Raw genomic sequence first — 17,710 nt, 5'->3', positions numbered from 1 at the left:
AGAAGGGGAGCTAAGCTCAAGGAAGCCAGTGAAGCCCTAGCAGCTGCCCAGTGAATGATATTTTGAACATTGCACAAACTGCTGTGAGAGGTGTCTCATTTTGGCTATTTGCCCAGGCAGTTTATTTTATGGGTGTAGTTTAGAAGAGTGGTATTTCCCCAACCTGACCCCGCTGGCTAGGCTGTGTGTTCAGGAAGCTAAAGAGGAAATCGACAGAGAGTCCTGTGGCACCTTATAGACTAACAGAAGTACTGGAGCATGAGCTTCCGTGGGTGAAGTCCACATGTGTCTGAAGAAGTGGGTATTCACCCACGAACGGTTATGCTTCAATACTTCTGTTAATCTATAAGGTGCCACAGGATTCTGTCGCTTTTTACAGATCCACACTAACATGCCTACCCCTCTGATACTAAAGAGGAAATGTCATTCACCTGGGAAGTTCAAACGGTTTCATTCACCACCACTAGATCCACACATTAAAAAACAAACAAAAACCCGTTACACTTCTGCTTATATGCAAATTATCGTATTAACCAACTTGCATATGTTTTCCATCATAGCAATTAAGTTGTTCCCGATTTTCCCCTCCCTCCGAAAAGTGGCAACGCTAAACTGGATCCCAGTGCTGGATCCGGGGTTTGGTGGGACTGTTGTGCAAAGATGCATCAGGGTTGGGATTTCTGTTTTCTGGCGGAGCAGGAGCGACGGCGGGATCCTCTACTCAGGCAGCGGATCTGGGGAAAGGCAAAAGTTGGCTGGATCCCTGTTTTGTGGCAGGGTTTTCCTGGTGCAATCGGAGCGGCGACGTTTCTTTATCGGCGGGCCCCAACATCGGCAGGATCCAGCTGGCGGCAGCTTTCCTCCGTTTTGGTTTCCCGGCAGGAGCCAGCCTCGCTTGGGCGGGCGGGCGGAGCGCGCCGGGCCCCATTAACATTCCGCTCCACGTGTTGCTTGTTGTGGGCGCTACAGGTTCCCCACCTGCGCGGCGCGGCGGCCGCCGGCGGGCGGAGCCCGTCCCCGTCGCTCGGGGAGAAGTGACAGGCTGGCCGGGGCTCTGATAGGAGCCGGCCGGAGCAATTCCCAAGGCAACCCAAGCTCGACCCCCTTCCCAGGCCCCGCCCCCTCCCTGGCGGCTGCCGCGGGTAGGAACTAGTCGGTGTGTAAAACTCGACGTGTCCGGAAAGGTGCGCGCCGCTTTCCCTTTCGCTCCGCGCCCGCCCGCCCGCCGGCACCATGCTGGACCCGTCCTCCAGCGAAGAGGAGTCCGACGAGGTGCTGGAAGAGGAGAAGGGGGAGGTGCTGCTGGTGGCGCCCGGGGGCTGCAGCGGCAGCTCGCCGCGAGTCCTGCCGGCTCCTAACCGGGAGCCCCGCGCGAGGGAGCCGGGGCGCCAGGGCAGCGGCCCCGCCAGACCGGCGAGCCCCAGCCCCTCGGTGCTGAGCGAGGGCCGGGAGGAGCAGGAGAGGCTGCAGAAAGAGGAGAAGGAGAAGCGGCTCCGGCTGCAGCTGTATGTGTTCATAGTGAGGTGCATCGCGTACCCGTTCAACGCCAAGCAGCCCACCGACATGGCCCGCAGGCAGCAGAAGGTGAGTCGCCGCAGGCAGCGGTCCCACCAGCCACCCCCCTCCCTTCCCGCCTGGCCGCTGGGCACTGCCCGCTCCGCTCCTGCTCCATCTCCGCTGCATGGTCCGCGAGCTTGGGGCTTTGTTTTCTGCAGTGCGACCCCCATCTCGGTGGCCGCAGCAGCAGCTGATCGTCACTGGCAGCCTGAGCCTGGCGTGCTTGTTCCGTCCGGGTGCAATCCCCGGGATCCCGCTGCACGTCTCTGAAGTGCCATAAAGTATTAAATCGCCCGTAACTTCTTCTGAGCACGCCCGAGACCGGGATTGTGGGCCATCGTCTGCCCACCTTTCATCCGAGTCTCTGCATTGATCGGTTCAGTAGTGAAGTGTTTTTGTGTCAGTGGGTCACACCGCACTGCTGAGAGTAATTTCCAGCTCGCTAGCAGAGCATGAGAAGCCTGTTCAGACACTACCATATTCTAGGCTGGGCACATCTCTGGTTCCTTCAACAGGTTGATCTCTTTAATAGGCGTTTGTTTAATGAGCCTCCGAACGTTTGGGAGGAAGAAAATGCAGTTGTTCAACAGAATGATTCCCTTTGCAGAAACATCTCTGAAAATTAATCAATTTCTTGTATTTTATGTCGGTGTTAACAGGATTATTTTTGCAGCAGATACTCACTAAAGTAGGTGCCAGTGCATTTTTTAAATCAGCATGGCACTACTGGCATGTAGAAATGAGCAGAAGAAAATTTCTTTACAAATTATAAGTTTTCAGGGTGACAGTTAAATCCACCTCTATTGTCAAATATGGGCATATAGGATCATTTTATAGTAAAAAATAAATAATGGAAGATTTGTTAGAAGTACTAATCCAGCAGGGTATGATCCATGGCAAAACAGATGTTAAAATGACATTAAACTCTGAAAGGTATTTCATGCAAAAAAATAATGTGCTGACCAAATACATCTAAAGATAAATCATGGATATAATACAAAGGAGAATTGTTTGGTAAATGATACAATCCATCTATTTTATTTCAGTGATTATTACTAAATGCAGACTTCAGATAAGGAGAAACAGTGTCTTAACAACTCAGGGAGCCAATAACATGGTTGTTTGCCTTTTATTAAAGGTAGAGGAAAGTTTCATTTGCTGTGCAATATATTTGGGGCAGGCTCCCAAGATAGAGTGTGTTACTCTGTGCTTTTAGATTTTGCAGTAGCTTAAACTTTTCAATAACTGAGTATTTTTATTTTAAAATTTGAAATCTTTTCATTTTGTACTTGGTTCTGTAAATATCACATAATCAATTTCTAGAAGGACACTAAACACACTTCTATTAATGGCTATTAATGACTCTAGAGGCTAATGAAGAGAATTTTTTAAAGTTCAATCTCCAGACAGAATATTTCTGATTCTGACTCTTGATCTTTTTGAATACATACGGGCTATTGGGGAAGAGAATTGTCTGGGTATTGACTTTTACATAGATTCAAATCTTCATATATTTCAGAATGTATTTATTTTTAATTCACAAAATGGATTGAATTCCACTTGGTTTGTTGCTGTGAAGACTAGTAAACTGTAAGTTTTTAAGGGTTTACTGTTTTGGGGACATGTAGGGTGCCAGCCTGAATGTGACTGGTATAGATGAGGGCAGATTGTCACAAAAATCCAGTAGGCACTAATGCAGGGGTCGGCAACCTTTCAGAAGTGGTGTGCCGAGTCTTCATTTAGTCACTCTAATTTAAGGTTTCGTGTGCCAGTAATACATTTTTAACATTTTTAGAAAGTCTCTTTCTATAAGTCTATAATATATAACTAAACTATTGTTGTATGTAAAGTAAATAAGGTTTTTAAAATGTTTAAGAAGCTTCATTTAAAAATAAATTAAAATGCAGAGCCCCCCGTACCGGTGGCCAGGACCCGGGTAGTGTGAGTGCCACTGAAAATCAGCTTGCGTGCCACAGGTTGCCTACCCCTGCACTGATGTAATGTGATGATAGTAACAGCAACAAAATAGTATATTGTAGTAATTCTTTTATTACATCTTACTTATTTAAACAGAGAAACCCCTGGTCAAGATTTTTCATAAACAAGTGCCTAAAGTTAGGTTCCTAAATCTATATTTAGGACCTAAATAAATGGCCTGATTTTTCCAAAATGCTAAGCACCTAGCTGCTGCTATTGATTACAACCTTTAAATTCATTAAGTATTTTGATGGTATGCTCCAAGGTAGTACCATGTACATGGTGTTTCTAAAGGTATGTAAAAAAGGATCTTGAGCATTTCTGAGATCAGTATAGGGCCCTTATTGGTGTTGCACCCAATGTAAAAAAGTATGACACTTGCTGTATTAATTTTTAGCCATTGAGCTGTAAATCACCCAATCTGACATCTCACCTCAAATCAAATGCTACTACCTGCAATTTTCACTTCTGACACATGACATTCGCTGTACAGTAATTAAAATGGGACACATTTTCATTTGCTTTAAGAATTTAACTGTGGAACTAGAATGTTTTATGTTTTTAATCAGTCTGAAAAACCTAGTGCTTTTGTAAGAAAGAAAAACGTCATTTTTCAGTGTCCATAACAGTTAGAAGTAAGAAACTATCAGATGTTGTTGTTATAATCTAGTAAATGTAACATACTTAAATACTGTAGATCTGTTAGGCTTCAGCTGCTCAGCTAGAATGTTTTATTTACCAGGAATTGTCTGAATTGTAAACACACCTGTTTTCAGTACATGCCTCGTGATCATTACAGTGTTGTCTGGAACGTAACAGACAGCAATATCCCACTTTGTACCAGGGATAAATTTAAGATTTAGCCATACACCCTGTAATTTCAAATTGCAAATCTATTTAAATCATTCAAATTTTCATTCATTACATAGATTGTAGTAGGAACTACAGTGTTCTAGGTGTTTTCCAAACATGAAAGTCATAGACCCTGCCACAAACAAAACCCATAATTTGAAATAATCTGAATCTTTGTCTATTTCAAAATTAGCTTTTTAAAACTTCATATGTATAAACTTTACTCTTTATATAATAACTCCTCAAAGATTATTTAGATTTTGATAATTTTCTTAGCTTTTATTTCTTGTCCACAAAATGTTTAGAGGTCTTATTGTCAAGTGCACAAATATCTTCTTGAACTCTTTGGATATTGATAACTCATATATTAATCAGAGCCACTAGACAAATAGGAATATTGTCATTTTAAAAACAGAGTATTGGATAACCTATATGAAAATCTCATTGATCTACTACATATTTTATTATTTGGATTATATAGTAGTATGTTGGGCTGCTTTTTATGTGTGAGGCTAACTACTATAGACAGCTCCTGCTGTCTGTGTTCTTGTCTCCTCCTGGTACACAAGCTAATTAACCATACTTGTTAACAATAGGTAGGGGTTTGCTTACCTTACTATTTCTCTACCTCCTACTCCCTCTTCATACCCCTTCTATAACATGCTTTCTTCTTGATAATGTGTTAAGTAATCTCTTTCTAAGGTAAATTGCCTCAGGAAGCTTCACTTCTAGATGCGTGCCTCTGTCTTAAGTTCCCTTATCACATCTTGAGGATTTTCTGACTTCTGGCCTCATAAGTCTTAAATAATGGGGTATCTGAAATAAAAAAAAAACATTTTAAAAAGTGAACATCATGCTTGTGCAAAGCTCTACAGCTGGTATGTTCTGGGTAGCAAGTGTGCAAGATCCTGCCAATGTGCCTTAACCCCGACTAAGAGATTCATAGATTATTTTAAGGTTAGAAGGAACAATTGTGATCTAAACAGGTATCATCCCCCTTTTACAGATGGGCACAGACAATCTAAGTGACATGCCTAAGGTGAGACAGGAAATCTTGGTTCATTTTTCAACTGCACCACAGATCTTTCAAGTCCCGGTACAGTTCCTCAACTGCAAGACCAGCCTTCTGTCCTACCACATTGAAGGGTTAAAATCTCTTATTCACATTTATTTAATCCTTGAAGTCTGTTACACAGATGTTTAATGTCACTTGTAATGATAATTTCTGTGGTCCTTTTCACAGGGAACTGGACTGAGACCACCCTATTGTGTTGTTTATCATAGACCACTAAATAGTTCATATGGTATCCACTGGTTGTCACTAATGATTGGGAAGTATTTGAACCAGTGGCCTACATGTGGAAATACTCCAAATTCCGGCATCATCTCAGTCTTCCCAAAGACCAGATCTCTTGATGCTGTGCACTGTCAGTGATGTTTTTGCTTGCAGGCTTCTAGCAGTCTTGCTAATAAACTAAAAAGAAGTTAGATAACTTATTAGGCTTTGATCATTTATTTTTTCTGCTAATTCAGTATTACTTTGTTGCTGAGCAAATACTGCAAGATGTGCCAGACTGCTGCTTTTTGTTATGTGGAATATATTATCCAGTAGGGAACATGATGGAAACCACATATTAAACTACAACCTCAGTCTGAACAGAAACAATATCTGTGAGGAGATGGTTTATTTCTTTTAAAACCAATGCATTGGTCTCTATGATAGCCTGAGACCACAATACTTAGTTTTATAGGCTGAGTTGTATTAATGAACTTAAACATTTTTAAACTGTGATTTAGCATTTACTCTACTTCCCCCTATACAACAAGAAATGTATTCAGCTCATTTATGAAGCTCAGGAAACAAGAAGTAAAAACAAATATTAGAGTATTTTATATAAGAACTGCCATATTGGACCAGATTAGTGGTTCACCTAATCCAGGGGTAGGCAATCTATCGCACGGGTGCCGAAGGCGGCACGCGAGCTGATTTTCAGTGGCACTCACACTTCCTGGGTTCTTGCCACTGGTCTGAGGGGCTCTGCATTTTAATTTAATTTTAAATGAAGCTTCTTAAACATTTTAAAAACCTTATTTACTTTACATACAACAATAGTTTAGTTATATATTATAGACTTAGAGAAAGAGACCTTCTAAAAACATTAAAATGTATTACTGGCACGCAAAACCTTAAATTAGAGTGAATAAATGAAGACTCGGCACACTGCTGCTGAAAGGTTGCAGACCCCTGACCTAATCCAATAACCTGTTTTTGACTGTATAATTTACTGTCATTTATCCCGTAATTTTATTTAAGCACAAGCTATGTAAGAAAAATAGTTGTTAAATAGACGTTAAAATTAATTTACAGGATTATGCCTAACTAAAAATATTCCTGTGAAATCTGACTCTAGGTGGAATCCTACCACCCCATCCTCTTATTACCTAATTACCACTAGACTAAGGCAAATTGCGAGGGGAAAAAAATCCATGCTAAACATTTTTAGAGAAATTGAGAAGTTTAACAAATACTTCCAGGAGTGGCCCATTTTAAGGTGCCGAGTCCATGTACTCCATTGAAGATCAGCAAGACTTTTCTTTTGCTTGAGACAAAAGTTAAAATGATGGTCAAATTGCTAAAATGGCTGTCTTAAGCATTACATTGGAGGCTATCTGGCACAGACAGGTAGGAAGTCCTCAAGGGATCAGGGCAGGGTGCACCCTTTTGCTAGAAGTGCTGTACTCCATAGATATTCTCTCCTGTGAATGTACATGCTTAGTGATGAAAAACCTTCCAAATAAACTTCACTGTAGATCTCGCCACATTTATTGTGGAAGAGGAAATGAAATAATGAAAAGATGAAGCAGTGGTTGCTGCAATTCATTGATGTCCATCATTGTACTTACCAGTGCTGTAGCATCAGAGCATCTGCAAGTATTTGTGGATTTAATCTCTCCGTACTCCCCTCTGAGGGAGGGCAGGATTATTACCTTCACTTTACAGATGTGCAACTGAAGAACAGAGAGACTAAGGGCAGGTCTACACTATGGGGGAAAATCGATATAAGATACGCAACTTCAGCTATGTGAATAACGTAGCTGAAGTTGAAGTATCTGATATCGAATTACTTACCGTCCTCACGGCGCGGGATCGACGTCCGCGGCTCCCCATGTCGACTCCGCTACCACCGTTCATGTTGGTGGAGTTACGGAGTCGACATGAGCGTGTTCGGGGATCAATATATCGCGAACGTGATATATCGATCCCCGAGAAATCGATTGCTACCTGCCGATACGGCGGGTAGTGAAGACGTACCCTAAGTGATTTTTCTCAAGTTGACACAAAGTCTTCAGCAGAGCCAGAGTTGAATCTAGGCCTCCTGAGTATCAATGCAGTGCCTTAACCAGAAGACCATCATTCCAGTGGATATTTTGCAAACGTTCAACCACATACTTGTCCAGATGTCTTGGAATGTTAATGTCACCAGTGTACTGAGGGTGGCATTCTATTTTCTATGAGCAATAGAGCCTAGTCTAAAACAAGTTATGATTTTGTTTGGTTCCTGAGAATCCAATGAAGTATATGCTGGTGTCTTTCTTCTCACCCGCACCCCCCAAAATACAGCTAATTCAATTTATATATGGAAAGCTCATAGAATAAAGTGTGTAAACAGAAATGGATTGTTCTGTAAACTGTTTTCAGTCTAGAAAGAATTTTGTTTGTGAACATGCATTGAACCACTTGAGTGAGGAAAGATTGTGACAATTATAGTGCTCAGCTTTATTCATGGACTACATGCCAGAGGAATGTTCTCTGGGTAACACATCAGGAGGAGGGTTCCTGAGTAAAGAGAGGACAATAAAGTGTTAAAATTCAGTGCCTGAAAGGATATCAAACGACTGCTTTTTCCCTCCATATTTATAATTTTACTTTAATAATCAACATGTACATACAGTAGAAATCCAAGGATGGGGGAAGAATTTAAAAATAAATCAATAAAAAACCTATCAAAACCAAAGAGAGAAATATTCCCAAGCACAATATGAAGTCAAACACCACCAAGAGTTAATAATTAAACTATGCCTTTAACTGATTATAAAGAATGGACACTAATTTAGCTGGCTGTTTAAGACCAGAACTAAATCAGTCTAACATCTGAATCAGAAGAAGCAAAAAGAAAAAACTGTTTAAAGTAGTAAATGACTGACATTTCATATTTTTCACTTGAAAATAGGAGGGTGGGGATATAACCAAACAAACCCACAAATGAGTACGTCAGAAGCGTTACTACTCAAAGCTGGGAATCATGGAATTCAATAATTCATTTTCATCTGAATCCCACAAGATTCCTTTTGCCTGTTTTTTTTCCCCATTTTTCTAGGATTTTATCGATGATAGACCAGTTGATCATAAGTTATAATAATAAAAACCTCCAAGCAACTATCAGGAAAAATTTAGCAAGAAACAAAACCATGGTGTTCATCCCCAGGGAACAGACTGTATTGTCAGATGTTTCTTTAGGCCTGTTTTGCCCAAGCAATATCTGGAACTACACCTCTACCCCGGTAGAATGCTGTCCTCGAGAGCCAAAAAATCTTACTGCATTATAGGTGAAACCGCATTATATCGAACTCGCTTTGATCTGCCGGAGTGTGCAGCCCTGCCCCCCCGGAGCACTGCTTTACCGTGTTATATACGAATTCGTGTTATATTGGGGTAGAAGTGTACATTTGTTTTTCTTCTCCTGGATGCTTCCAGGCCTCCTTTATATGATGGTCTCAGACCAAAGTAAAGGTAAATGTGGAAGTACCTCACAAAGCCAATTCTGATGAAGATTCAAGGGGTATTTCAGAGGAAGAAGTACATTGCAAAGAATTCTCATGCTCCCTTCCAAGGCAGATCAAACTTAATCAGAAATGGTTTCTATCAAGAGAGGTAAAATGGAACATTGATCTTCTCCCCCCATACCCTCAGGGAGAGCTAACACTCCCAAATTACAGCTCTTAAAATGATTTTCCACCATGTCTTTTTTTCTGATGAAACTCAGGCTTATCCTTTACAAGCAACCTAAGGCCCTGTCTTGATGGGCAAAGTGTTTATTTTACTTTCAGTTCTCTTAGATCCAGTTAGCATGCCATGATTTGATAAGCCCTGTGAATGCCAAAGATGTGGCTTAAGACAGCTTCACATGTGTTTAAAAGGCTGTTCAATTTTGTTGTGTTAACATCATTGAAAAATTCACCCTTTTTGTCCATCAGGAAAGGCTTTGGGGTTTTAGATTTTTTTACCTTAGACTTGTCTGTGCTAGGAAAATTACCCGTTGAGGGTGATGAATGTTGGCCATGGATGAGATTGAAGAGAGATTGAAAGCTGCTTTATAGCCAGTGACAGTGTCCAGCACCATTTCAGAGAATGGCGATTAAAGCAGAACTTTGTCAGTTAAAACTGCTGTCTTGTTTATCCAACTCAGCTTGGTCAAAAGTTTATAAGTCTAGTTAGCACCCATTATGCTTCTGATGCTTAAGGCAGCAATGAAGCTCCTCCACTCCTGTATGTTTCTGGCAAGTCTTTCAATGGTTCCCCAACTGTGTCCCAGGTTTTTCAGGTCGGCTTCCACAGCCCTTTGCCATGTTGTTTTTGGGCAACCTCGTTTTCGCTTGCCTTCAGGTGTCCATCTTATTGCTACTCTGGTGATGGAATCAGTTTCCATCCGAAGGAGATGGCCAATCCATCTCCAGCGCCTCCTGGTAATGATGGTGCTCATATCGTCTTGGCTGCACTATGTGAATAAGTCCTGGTTTGAAATTCTTCTGGGCCAAAAGATACGAAGGATTTTTCTGAGGCAGGTTGTATGAAACAAAGACAGTCTGGCCATGTTGTATTTTGTCATTTCCCAGCTTCTGCCCTGTAAAGTAGTGTTAAAAGTACTCAGCTCTGATAAATCTTGAGTTTGGTTTTGGTGTTATATTTTGATGATTTCCAGGCTTTGGATAATAGTCTAAGGTGCTGAAACCTTAGCAATGCATTTGCTTTTATCAGACGCAAAGAGTGGCAGTCCTGGCTAGCTAGAAGATTGGCAACAATTATATGTTTTACTTGCATGGTTGCAAACTTTTTATTTTGGCCAATTTCTGCCTTTTTACGTTTAATAAAACCACAGAGGTTTTGTTAGTTTACCCCTCACTTCCCCTTCCCCTCTCCCAGTTTTGGGAAAAATCTCATCAGCTCTGTTTGCTTTGGTTAACACCCTGTTCTGAGTGGGGCTGGGAGGGGAGAGGGGAAAGAAGAGAACTTCACAGGTTCTCTAAAGGTGGCTGATCAAAGCACTTGTCAGGAAGACAGCATGGGGAGCCCAGTAACTGTCACAGTCTCTGCAGGGCTAGTGGGAGGGAGCTGGCTAGCTGCTTTGCTCTTTTCCCATATTCAGAAAATTATTCCTGCCCTTCTGTTTTGTATGTTGGTGTGCGTGCTTTCTTTCCTGCCACAGCAGGCTACCTGATGCTTGGGGAAGCATGGGTGTGGTGTTCTGTTCCCCTCACCCACTTCCAGGAGTCCTTTGACAGGACTCAAAAAGTGTGTGTGTATGTGGGAAATATCTGCTATGACACAACTGCTCCCACTCCATCCAAACCTCTTGCAATTTAAACAACTAAAACATTTGTGTACTGTATTTGGTTGTAGACTATTGTCAACCAATGCAGCAAAAATCCATTTGTTGAATGTCATTTGACTAATTTCACTTGTATTTATTGAATGTTATATTTGCTGAATAACATTTGACTAGCTCTTAAAAAAAATCGTGACTAATATATTTTGGTGAATACTAGCCAGTCATCCCTCCATCTCCCTATCTTTTGGTATGCCTTTTTCCCCTTCCTGATTTCACTCCATTCTTCCATAATAGATCATCATACTTAGGGTTCTGATTTTTGGTTTTAACTGATAACGCTGTTAAAGCACCCACAATACAGAAACAATTAAAATTGTTTATCCAATAAACTTGTACCTAAGGGCTTGTCTACACAGAGCAGTAATGCGGACTACCGGGGGTGATTTCTAAAGCATACTAACGTGTTGCTCATTAATTTGTTGATGTAGGCCCTGGTGGTGCGCACTAAGTGTTCCCTAGTGTGCTTTAACATAGTGCTGCCTGAAACAGTGCTTCGTTAAAGCGCATCAGAGATTACAGTAGTATATATTGTAATGTGTATAATACATATTACTCATTACAGTAGAGACAGTGAACCCTGAAAAACCATGATTTTTGGACATCTATATAAAACTCAAAAATTGCTAAAAATAAACTCTGAAAAACAGAAGTCCTACTCATAGTATATCTCTTCCTGACTTTCCTTCAGTGTATGGTTCCTCACTATTTCTCTCCCCCTCCAGACATATTGTGCTCTCTACCTTGTTTGCCTCTATTTTCTCCCTTTTCATCTTCCACTTCTTTCTGCAATATCTTTATTTTCTGACTTAAATCATCCTTCTCTCCTGCTTGGTCTGTCTCCTGTCCATATGCTGATTAAAAAAGATTGGGGGTGGGGGGAAGGTGCTGCCCAGGGAAAGTACACAGATGTGAATTCAAAGAACTCCTCTAATGAATAGAAGGAGGGTGCTTGATGCTGTCTGTTGGCTCTGTTCTGGGACTCTTATTCATTAATATGAAGCTCAGGCTAGTGTGTTTAACAGATTTTTAGCCCACCGCCCAGCTCTGGCTTCTGGAAGAGAAAAGAGTATTCTCTCTCCTCACTTTCTGGTTCCCACATAGTCTCTTGTTGCTAGAAGGAAATGTGGGCGGAGTCTTTGCAATGTGACCCTCCCCAAAGTCTCCTGGTTGCTGTGATGGGCTTGAGTCTACTACTCCAACCTTATCTGGGTTTTCTGGCTATTGTGTGAAGGTGTCTGTGCTGAACTACCCTTCCCTCAATGTGTTTTGGGTAGTCCTCTCTGGTGTCTAGCTCTAGTGCCTATTTCTGCCTGGAAATGCTAACACCATATTGAAATTGACCAAATTCTTGTCATTCTCACTTATTCCCAGTGTCCTGAACAACAGCTGTGAAAAAGGACAAGACTCTGGTCAGTTTTCTTTCTGACGTAGTTTGGGGAGAAGTGTGAGGCGCATCAGAGGCAGTAGAGTTGCTTCCAGTGCGCTAGATTGCATCAGTTTATGCCCAAGTTCAGTTTGAAGATTGTTTTGGTAGTTATAAGGACTAGAGACTTAAAAAAATAAAAAGAGAGTTTAGATTCTGTTGAAGTTGATGCCACTTGTGTGAAAGAGCTTATTACATACTCTGGGCAAGTGGAGTTTTTAAGTCCTGCTATTTGTGTTATAACTGTAAGTAGGGTGACCAGATGTCCCGATTTTATAGGGACAGTCCTGATATTTGGGGCTCTTTCTTATATAGGCTCCTATTACCCCCCCCACCCTGTCCTGATTTTTCACACTTGCTGTCTGGTCACCCTAACTGTAAGAGATCCAGTTCAGCAAAGAATTTAAGTGAATGCTTAACTTTAAGCATGACTACTCAAGTATATTCTTGGACTTACACACGAGTGCTTTGCTGAATTGGGGCCAGAATGAGAATTTGTTGGCGGGGCTATCAGAAGCTAAACTACAGTTACTGAATTTTAAGTTTGTAATAAATAATGTGTTGATTTAAAAAAAATCACCAGGGAAATTGTGCAAAACCTTTTGCACTATTTTGTTTGCATCTTTTTTTTTCTTGAAAATTCATTGTCTGTACTTGAGTCTTTCCATTGAAGTCAATGGAATTTAGATCAGACTCCATGACATTCCCTTTCCAAAAAAGTGAGATCAGTGAATACAGTAATACACCTTTTATCATTATGGTGATTAGGAGATGATAGGTAGGGTGGACATAGATCATGAAAGGCTTTGAAAGTGAAGACAAGCAATTTGTTTGATGCCATGGAAAATGGGGAAACAGAAGAGGGATCCAAAGGAAGATGTAGTCAAAGTGATGTGCAAGGAAAATGATCCTAGCAACACCATTCTGAATGGGTATGAGTAGGGCAAGGTTACATTTATTAAGGCCACAGAGAAGGATATAGCAATAATTGAGATTTGAGATGACCGCCTGGATTAAAGTTTTAGCTGTGTGAATGGATAGGAAAAGTCATGTTTTAGAGATGTTACGCAGAAACAGTCTGCAAGATTTGGACCTAGCCTGGATGTGAGGCTCTAGGCTAGAGAGACATCTGAGTTGAAGATAATGCCCAAGTTGTGGGCCTGAGTGATAGGCAGATGCTTGTGTTGTCCTCAGTGATCAAGAAAGGAGGAGAGGGGTGGGCCTGGGTGGAAAGATTAGTTTTAGTCATGTTGAACTTGAGCTGATGGCTAGACATCAACTAGATCAGGGGTGGGCAAACTTTTGGCCCGTGGGTCACATCTGGGTATGGAAATTGTGTGGCGGGCCATGAATGCTGACAAAATTGGGGTTGGGCTGGGGGTGCGGGCTCTGGGGTGGGGCTGGGGATGAGGGGTGCAGAAGGGTGCTTTGGACTGGGACCGAGGGGTTCGGAGGGTGGGAGGGGGATCAGGGCTGGGCTAGGGCAGGGGGTTGGAGCGCGGGAGGAGGTCAGAGGTGCAGGCTCCCAGCGGCACTTACCTCAAGCAGTTCCCTGAAACAGCGGCATATTCCCCACTCTGGCTCCTATGTGAGCGTATGGCCAGGCAGCTCTGCATGCTGCCCCGTCCACTGGCGCCACCCCTGCAGATCCCATTGGCCATGGTTCCTGGCTAATGGGAGCTGTGGGGGTAGTGCCTGGGGTGGGGGCAGCGGGCAGAGTCCCCTGGCTGCCCCTAGGCATAGGAACTGGAGGGTGGGGCATGCCACTGCTTCTAGGAGCCGCATGGAGCCGCGGCACGTATGGAGCAGGGTCGGATTGAAATGTCTGACATGCCAGACGTGGCCTGCAGGACGTAGTTTGCCCACCCCTGAACTAGAGTAAGAGAGACAAGCTGAGATTTGTAGTTTGGACAGAAAATCAGGTCTAGAGTACAGAGGTAGATCTGTGTTTCATCAGCATAGATATGGTAGTTAAATTTGTGCTTATGGATGAGATTACTCAGAGAGAGGGAACAGAAGGGGACCAGGGATAGAGCCATGTGAAACACCATTGAAAGTGGGAGGGGAAGGAGGAGAACCAGGAAAGGACAGAGTCACAGAACTCAAAGGAGAATGAGATTTCAAGAAGAAGAGTATGATAGATGGACTCACACGTTGCTTACAGGTCAAGGGGAATAAGGGAGTATTAGTTCTGAGCTTTGGCTAGGAGGAGGTCATTAGAGACTTTGACAGGAGTGGTTTTCAGTGGAGTGGAAGGGTGGGGGGAGGGGGCAAAGCCAGATTGGAGAGGGTCTAGGCTAGAACTGGAGGACAGGAACTTTAGATAGTGTTTGTAAACAATGTCTTCAATAAGCTTAGAGATGAAAGGGAGGGGTTAGGGGAGTAGGGCGAGTAAGAAGCATCCACATCTGTGATGGGGAAAGGGAAGGGAAGCCAAGGGGAAGGGCAGTGGTATTTAGTCAGTGTTCTCTTGGAGGAAATCAGCAAGATCCTCTGCAGAGAAGGGAGGGTTTGAGGAGTTGTCCTAGGTGGCAAAAAGGCAGCTGGGGTTGCAACCAGGGGGTTCGATTAGGTTGGAGTTGTAGGGTTGTTTAGCTAGAAGTATGGCAGAACTGAAGGAAGGAGGCGAGAATGTAAGGAAGGAGGTCGCTCTGGTTGTAAGGTTTCCAGCAGGTATTCTCCACAGCGTGAGAACTGGAGTGGCGAAAGTGGATGTTGGGGCTGAGCCAGAACTGGGGGTTGTCAGGTGGTTGCAATGGGGGAAACAGGCAAAAGAATCAAGGGAGGAGGAGAGTGAAACGTGAAGAGAATCAACTACCGTTACAGTGGAAGAGAGGGCAGGGCTGAGAGCAGATGAGAAGTCGTTAATGCTGGTGGACTGGAGTTCATGGAAAGGACAAGTGAAAGGGCTTAAGGAGGGGGGTCAGTGAGCGATGCTAAATGAGACCACTAAGTGATGGGTGGATAGGAGGAGTTCAGCAAGAAAGAGATCAGAGAGAGAGAGCAGTGCTTGATGAAGGCGAAGTCAAGCAAATGGCCCTTTTTTGGTGGATGGGACAGTTGAACCAGGTGCAGGAGGAATAAAGAGGTGAGGGCAAGGAGACTAGAGCCCCATGGCCTGATAAACTGAGCCAGCAGAGCAAAGTTTCCTAGCCACTGGGGAGGAGTCAGGAGCTGTCATGCTGGAGCAGGATTTGTGCTTGAGAGAGAGAGAGGGCAGGGAAGCTGCTGCAGAGAGGGGAGAGGAACTGGGGTCATGTTACTGCGGGATCTTTTCTATCCAGAACTTCCTGGCTAGAGCTTGATGTGGGGGGATCAGCAGCTCCTTCCAGCGGTGTCTGAAACACAGGAGTTGAGAAGGAAAAGGTGGAGACAGTTTCTAGACCTGGTGAGATGCCTGGAGACTAAAAGTGCTGCCTCCTTTCATTTGTTGTTTCATACTTTGCATGAAACGGTTTGGGTGTCTGGAATTTTTGTACCTTAGAGGTGGTAACCCTAGAGGAGATGTGCAGGTTGCGGTGAGTCATCAATATGGAAGTTTGGGTCCCCAAGAATAAGTGTGGGAGACAGGGAGGAGAGGCAGATAGAGTACAATATAGTACCATAAAAACTCTTGCAAAAGAATGTACCCTTTAACGGCTTGTGTGATAACAGGATGACTTTTGTGTTTTCATTAAAAATATAAATGAACATCTCCAGGCAGTGTGTGCCAAATATTTATTTTGAAAGCTGTTGCTCAAGAGAGCCCCCTGCATGTGCTTAGTTGTCCTCTATCCCTTCATTAAGTTTTGAATTACATATTCAGAGGCCGCATAGCAGGGTACCGGAGGATGTTTCCTTGTACAAAAATGTCATAATATTGTCTTTCTATTGGAACTGTTTGGCATATCAAATATGCATTGTGTTTAAAATATTAATATTGGACCTTTATTGTGATCTCCTTACAGATGAGGTGCCTAGCAAGACAAAGAAACACAAATAAAAAGCAGACTAGTTTGAGGTGTGTCTGAAACTTGCTGTGTTACTCTGCTAATATCACTTCATGGAGGAGAGGAGAATTTCTCTTCCTCCTGGGTTGGTTTTTCAGAGTAGCAAAGGTTGAAAAAATACCTGGAAATCAAAAATAACAAGCTGTATTTATGAGCTTAGGCCAGATCATGCAGTCATACTGAGATCAAACTCCTATTGAAATCAGTGGGTGTTTGACCTGAGTGAAGGCTGCAGGAAGTCGGGTCATGGTCTAGAAGGGACTCAAATAGAAGGAAAATGTTGATATGTGAGGATGGTACTACTCATGTTTTAGTGCATTCACTTTATAGTATCAGTATTGCCAACCCCAAGAGTTCAGAAATCATGAATCGGGCCCCTGAAAGTCGTGAGATTTACGAATTTTTTTTGAAGAACTTTTTCTCTGTCTTTGGGTTTCTGAGCCTGTAGGGTGCAATCACTTCATAGTTTCAATCTTTTTCTACAGCCATGAGTGCTAGAAACATCCGGGTTGTCTTTAAAATGAAAATTTAAATACTCTTGGTGCTGCAGCTGGAGTGTTAAGAAAAACATCAAATATTGTGAGATATGATTAAAATCACCAGAGGTGGCAACATGGTACTATGTATGCATTAGCCATTGAAAACTACTAAACAAATTTAAAAATTGTAGAAATCAAGTCGTTACATTGTCTGGGATTTTTGCATGTGTAGCATAAAGATAACATAGTAATCTGTGTTGAAAATCTGATTTAGATCCCAACTATTTCAGAAGATGGAAATATTTTTTCCTCTGGTTACTTGTGTGATCCTGTGTGATTGTGTCTGCCCACAACTCTCATTGAAATAAACCTGTGGGGTGGTTAGTACCTTTGGGGATTGGCCCCATAAAGTGGTGACTTTTTAAAAACTTTGAAAGTAGTTACAACTTTTTTTTTTTTAAACTTTGGTGAATTGGGTGGTGGAGAGTATCTTACAGAAACCATGTTTGCTGTACATTTTTCTCCCAGACAAGTAGATCTTGTAAGTTCTAGTAAGATCTTTGATCATACATTTATAAGTTGCAATGGGAGTCAGAGTGTCCCAAAGAATGGGGCACTAGACTGGGAGTGAGGCGACGTAGGCTCTGTTCCTGGCTCTGCCAATGACATGCAATATAACCTTGAGCAAGTCACTTAACCTACTTGAAGAATGGAACTAATGACTCCTCCTCATTGTTGGTAATGTGCTTTGTAAACTATAGATGA

General features: G+C 42.6%; 1 protein-coding gene across 5 annotated transcripts in view; it reads left to right on the top strand.

Moving 5' to 3' along the window:
- The first annotated feature begins 936 nt into the window (after positions 1-936).
- Positions 937-17,710, top strand: part of CADPS2 (calcium dependent secretion activator 2) — a 530,263-nt gene continuing 513,489 nt past the window's right edge. The window contains exon 1 of one of the 5 annotated variants that reach the window (XM_039510109.1): positions 937-1,584. In XM_039510109.1, coding sequence (XP_039366043.1) covers positions 1,234-1,584 — 351 coding nt within the window. In that variant the 5' untranslated portion in view covers positions 937-1,233. The remainder of the gene's footprint in view (positions 1,585-17,710) is intronic. The other 4 variants (XM_039510118.1, XM_039510136.1, XM_039510127.1 and 1 more) reach the window with 4 other exon arrangements.

The sequence above is a fragment of the Mauremys reevesii genome, linkage group 1 (assembly GCF_016161935.1).
Source record: "Mauremys reevesii isolate NIE-2019 linkage group 1, ASM1616193v1, whole genome shotgun sequence".
Lineage (NCBI taxonomy): Eukaryota > Metazoa > Chordata > Testudines > Geoemydidae > Mauremys > Mauremys reevesii.
The sequence above is the reverse complement of the archived record's forward strand: the minus strand, read 5'-3'. Positions and strand labels throughout refer to the sequence as shown.